The sequence below is a fragment of the Aplysia californica genome, unplaced genomic scaffold (assembly GCF_000002075.1).
Source record: "Aplysia californica isolate F4 #8 unplaced genomic scaffold, AplCal3.0 scaffold00090, whole genome shotgun sequence".
Taxonomy (NCBI): domain Eukaryota; kingdom Metazoa; phylum Mollusca; class Gastropoda; order Aplysiida; family Aplysiidae; genus Aplysia; species Aplysia californica.
Window position 1 is genome coordinate 1,543,436 of NW_004797360.1, and position 5,418 is coordinate 1,548,853.

Sequence of the window (5,418 nt, forward strand, 5' to 3'; positions counted from 1 at the left end):
CTTCAATGAAATAGACAGCGAAAGATCTTGTCAGTATGTTAGTGTTTTAGAGCGTATAAATGGCAGCTTGTACTGTATGCTTCCCAGGAAGTTGAGATTGTTTTAAAATGCTATCAGGTATGCTGGGGTAGTAGTATAGATTGTAAAGGGCATATAGCTTGCTGTTGAGCGGCATTTTGTGCTGTACAAACGCTATATATTATAAATAAATAATTTTTGAATTCCAAATGGTTTTCAATTTTACGAAGCTACCTAGGCATTAACACAATTTCGGTGGACGTTGTCAATTCAGTACACAGTTTTGGAGATAATGCTTCGAAGTTACATAAATTTACTAATTTCTCCATAAAACTGATGATATTTGTGTTTCTGGAGATTATGGCGACACATCTGTTTTGGAAACATTTATTGAAAGGCCAACTTTTTCTGTAGCTCTTATTACTAATTCACTTGTTTTTAATTGTTTTTCATGTACTCTGGTGTTTAATAGGTTGCTGTCATCACCAAAATCTAGATCCCAACTATGCACCATTTGTCATTGCAATGCCCGTGTCAATGTCTTTGCTCTATCTCACTGTTAAATCGATCATAATTTTTTTTTTTAAACAGGTGATAGTAAACAGCCTTGTCTAACTCGAGTATTTACTTCAAATGGTATAAATGGTTCTCCTCCAACAAGAACACAGTTGCTTGCTTTGGTATATAAGGATATTAAAATGTTTATTATTTTCATCGGGATGCCATGGTTTGCCTGAATGTTCCACAGAGCCATTCGGCCTAGGCTGTCAAAGACTTTTTGATGTCCACAAAGTTCAAAGGTTTTTAGATACACTGTACGATAATTTGACACACACGAGTATTTACAGTGTGACTATTTAGATACACTATGATAAAAAATCAACGCCCGCTTTAAATTTCTGCAGCTAGTGCCCTGATTGAGGTTTTGACTCATTATTCTCTTTTATTGCCTTGACTTGCACAAGACGATATACATTTCCCTTGAATATTCAGACAAAGTCATTCCATATCTTCTGGGAAGCAAGAAGCCACAAGAGGCAGACAACCTTGAAGACAAAGAATCATGGCTTGCGGACCATTCCGAGCTATTATTGCACTCATGGTAGTGATTGCGATGAGTGAAGCAAAGCTCAACATCAGCTTTTCCGCACTTCCTACAACTTGGACACAGGTTGGAATCGTTCCGGCTGCAGCAGGCTCGAGGGTAGTTAATGGTGACAACGCAGAGCGAGGAAGTGCCCCTTACATCGTTAGCTTACAGGTAGGCCAACAACGCAAACACTGGAAAGCGGGGTCAAGACATATTAATATAACAAATGGAATCATATGTGATAAAGTGTCTTGTTAGCCATAACACAATTATGTATGTATGTATGTATGTATGTATGCATGTATGTATGTATGTATGTATGTATGTATGTATGTATGTATGTATGTATGTATGTATCTATCTATCTATCTATCTATCTATCTATCTATATATCTATCTATCTATCTATCTATCTATCTATCTGTCTATCGTTCTGTCTGTCCTTATATCTATAATTCTATCTTTTTATTGTTTATGTGTATATATTATTCTATCGTTCAATCTATCGTTACATTTATTATATACCGTTCGATCTGTCCATCGATCTATTTTTGTCTATATTATGTATATCGTGCAATATTTTTATTTTGCTTTCAATCTTTCTGTCTATATATCTCTTTTCTGTCTTGTTTATATCAAATATTTTATTTCGGCAATTTGTGAGGCTTACATTATATATTATTATCGTAACTATACAGCGGGCTAAAAAGGCTCTCTTGCCCTTAAAATTATTTTACTCACTGTTTCTATAACAACCCCTGCCATATTATAACTCAGATACATGTACATGTATCCTCCTTTACGCCCTTGGCCTCCCCCTAAATTCCCCATTTGTTCCGACTCGATACAATTGGAAAATATACCGGGTGCAGGCAAGAAATTTTCCATCATCGAGTGGCAAAAACAGCCACTTGTGTACAATTTAATTAAGTTCTCAAATATCAATTCATTTGTATGGAACAGTTCACGGCCAGGTTCATTGATGAAATCGTGGCCAACAGCCATTCAGAAGGCTAGCACACATTCATTTGTACTCTTTTGTTTGCTTGCGGAATGCGGATTGAGATTCCTGATCAGAACTGATTAAGTAAAGCAAATGCCAATTTGATAGAGGGTACAATGGTTAACGTCATTACCCTACAGGACCTAACCCGACCATGCATTTGATCAATGATCATAACATGTCGTTTCATGACTTGGTGGAATTAGGCTCTCATCAATTTTTGGGCATGTGGAGCTATGGGTATCGTCTTAAAGCTTGTTCAGTTTTCTTGCTATCGGTGAAAAAAAAAGCTCATCTATCTTGAATAGAAGTTAAGGTATTTTAGATTGAAGAAAGTGGGGTCGCCTGGTTTCAAATGTAGATTAGCGAGAAAATGGCCGCCAAAGTTTGGTTATTTCCATAGCTTGATAGTCCGTGCAAACTGAAAACTCACATTTTTCCTATGCCTTTCATCAACGTTTTGTCCTGTAAAATCCACCCAAAAAAGTGTTCTTAATTAGACAACAATGTTGTTAAGCCAAAAATTAAAAATTCGATAAGAAATTGCCAAACTGGCAGATAAATGCCGGTTTCTTCACTTTCAGTACTTTGACAAGCGCCTGATTTCACCACGCTGCGACACATATCATTACGTTTCCCTCAGGCGGTCGTAGCGAACAAGAGCTACCACATATGCGGTGGTTCTATCATCTCACGCACCAAGATACTGACCGCTGCCCATTGCCTCGTGTATTGGGGTCGCTTCCCGCATCAGGTCGGCGTGGGTTTCCGTAACCTGGAGGTTGGAGCAAACGCTACAGGCGCGGCCGTTATACAAGTGAAGTCTGTTGAAATTCACGATGAGTACCACCACGACCTCTCAAAAGGCATTCCTAATGACATCGCAATTCTTGAACTGGCGTCACCTGTGCCCCACTCCAAGTGGGTTCAGGTAAAGTAATAAATAGCTGTTTAGCGCAGAGACCATGGATATGCGTTATATGAGGTATTATTGTAATTATTATGTGCACCGTGGATGCCATAGAGCATTTCTGTTCACTATATTATAATATATAATTGCAATAAACTATTATTATTATTATTATTTCTATTTTTCTATTATTATTATTATTATTATTATTATTATTATTATTATTATTATTATTATTATTATTATTTTCATTATTATTTGTTATTATTATTAATATTATTTTTTATTATTATTATTACGATTACAATCACTATAACTATAAGTACTATTATCATGATTATCTTAAATTTATTGATATTATTATATTCGTTACTGTTATTTGAAGTTTTGTTATTATTGCTATTATTAACGTTTACTTATGAGTGAATATATCATGTTGAGCGCCTATTATTGTGGATGCAAAAAAATGTCTCTGAAGATGCAAAATTAATTGTCCTTTAAATTGATATTATGCTGTATGAGTGAGTGGTGCAAGGCTTTATCAAGGTGGTTGAATGAGTACATTTTCAATTTTCTTTTGGATGCCCCTTTATAGAGCATTTCCACAGAGAGAATATTCAATGCGCTTTGCAATAATACAGTGAACTCGAGCACAGTGCAGTTCTTATAACGAACATTACTCTCCGGTTCTCTCTCTCTCTCTCTCTCTCTCTCTCTCTCTCTCTCTCTCTCTCTCTCTCTCTCTCTCTCTCTCTCTCTCTCTCCCTCTGTCTGTCTGTCTGTCTGTCTGTTTGACTGTCTGTCTGTATGTCTGCCTCTCTGTCTCTGTCTCTCTGTCTCTCTGTCTCTCTGTTTCTCTCTCTCTCTCTCTCTCTCTCTCTCTCTCTCTCTCTCTCTCTCTCTCTCTCCCTCGCGCAGACAGACACACTGTCATCAGAACGCCCCCTTTAAAAAAAAATGTTTTAAGTCAAAGGTTATAATGTGAAAAGACAAAAGAGGTGAACTTCTTTTTTTCAGGTTATAGATATGGCCAAATCGGATGATGGAGATTTCGAAGATGAGGAATGCATTCTGCATGGGTGGGGACGTCTGTCCGCCGGCGGGGTGAGTCCCACCATCCTTCAGAACGCGACCTTCACCGGAGTGAGTTACAACGAATGTCGTGCCCTGTTCGCAGCGGTTAGCATTCAGGTCAGGTGGTCAAACTTCTGCGCCTTCAACTACCCTAAGTCTGAATGCACCGGAGACTCTGGGGGCCCTCTGGTCTGTCGAGGCAAGCTCGTAGGCGTCGTTTCTTGGGGATTGTCCAACTGTTCCGGCTGTTTCCCCGGCGTCTACGCCCGAGTTGCCGCTTTCGAGTGGTGGATTCGTCGTTTTGTAAATTAAAAGCGTAATAAGATCCGAAGGAATGATGAATAATACCATCAACCAGCTGCTTTTCAGAAGTATTCGATCTAAGCCCATTTTTTAGTAATCTTTTTATTGCGTTCAAAAAATTGTTGACGTATTTGTGTGCTTAAAAAAACAAACAAACATAAAAAACGAGGCATTGGTTGCTTTGTTCTCGAGAAATAGGTTGTTGAAATACAAACTTTGAATAAAAACAACAACCCAACAATATCTGTGCTTAGAGCTGTGGAACAGCTTACCAAAGGTACACATTATGTATTGTTAAACAGGTTTGTCTGTCTGCTTTTTCCGCCTTTCTTTGTTTAAAGTTACAGCTCCTGTAGAATTTAGTTTTTGGCATTTGTTTTTAATAACGTGTAACGTATATTATTATACTAAATGACAAAATTTGGCTGGCGAAACACAAGCAAAAAATCTCCCGTTTGTTTGATATAGATCTATATCTGGCTGTTTTTACTTTTAAACCCAATTCGGTGAGCGATTCCTTTTGTTCTCTTTAGTATGTTGTTTTCATCTGTTCTCCCCTCATCGTTTTTCCTTATGCGCTCAGCGCGTTGGGCATCTAAAAGACTGTCAGGAAAGGCGAATCCTGTGAGCACATTATGGTTTGCAAAGGAAACCCTAACGCTTTTGTGGGCTAAGCTGTTGAGGGTTAAACAACAATTTCCTAAATGTTTACACGTGTGCAATTTCTATCAGTGGTAGAACCTTTGTCCAGTTTTGTTTTGACTGAATAAAAACTTTCGGCAGAGAAAATGTGTTGATGACATTCCAGTTTGTTAGTATATCAAGGTAATTTATATTATGTTTGCTCTTGGTGGCTGCCTCTGAGTGTTTAAATATACGAACATGTTTTGTACGTGTGCTGTGTACGTTTCATGTGATGTTTTTGTTTTTGTGTGAAACTGTATTTTATAATAATAATAATCATCATAAATGTATAATTGTAATAATAATAATAATAATAATAGTAATAATAATAATAAT

The 5,418-nt window shown here is 37.3% G+C and overlaps 1 protein-coding gene across 1 annotated transcript; it reads left to right on the top strand.

Moving 5' to 3' along the window:
- Positions 1-1,070: 1,070 nt before the first annotated feature.
- On the top strand, positions 1,071-5,189 carry LOC106011331 (trypsin alpha-3). Its single transcript, XM_013080550.2, has 3 exons — positions 1,071-1,279; positions 2,755-3,042; positions 4,039-5,189. Exons 1-3 carry the CDS (start codon positions 1,082-1,084, stop codon positions 4,405-4,407), a joined length of 855 nt encoding a protein of 284 aa, XP_012936004.2. The 5' UTR covers positions 1,071-1,081; the 3' UTR covers positions 4,408-5,189.
- The last annotated feature ends 229 nt before the right edge of the window (positions 5,190-5,418 follow it).

What these genes read in the sequence shown, in the direction of transcription:
- LOC106011331 (XM_013080550.2), top strand. Translation starts at nt 1,082, where the DNA reads ATGGCTTGCGGACCATTCCGAGCTATTATTGCACTCATGGTAGTGATT. An exon ending in CTTACATCGTTAGCTTACAG is followed by an intron (nt 1,280 to 2,754) that starts GTAGGCCAACAA and finishes CGTTTCCCTCAG; the next exon opens with GCGGTCGTAGCGAACAAGAG. An exon ending in CCCACTCCAAGTGGGTTCAG is followed by an intron (nt 3,043 to 4,038) that starts GTAAAGTAATAA and finishes TCTTTTTTTCAG; the next exon opens with GTTATAGATATGGCCAAATC.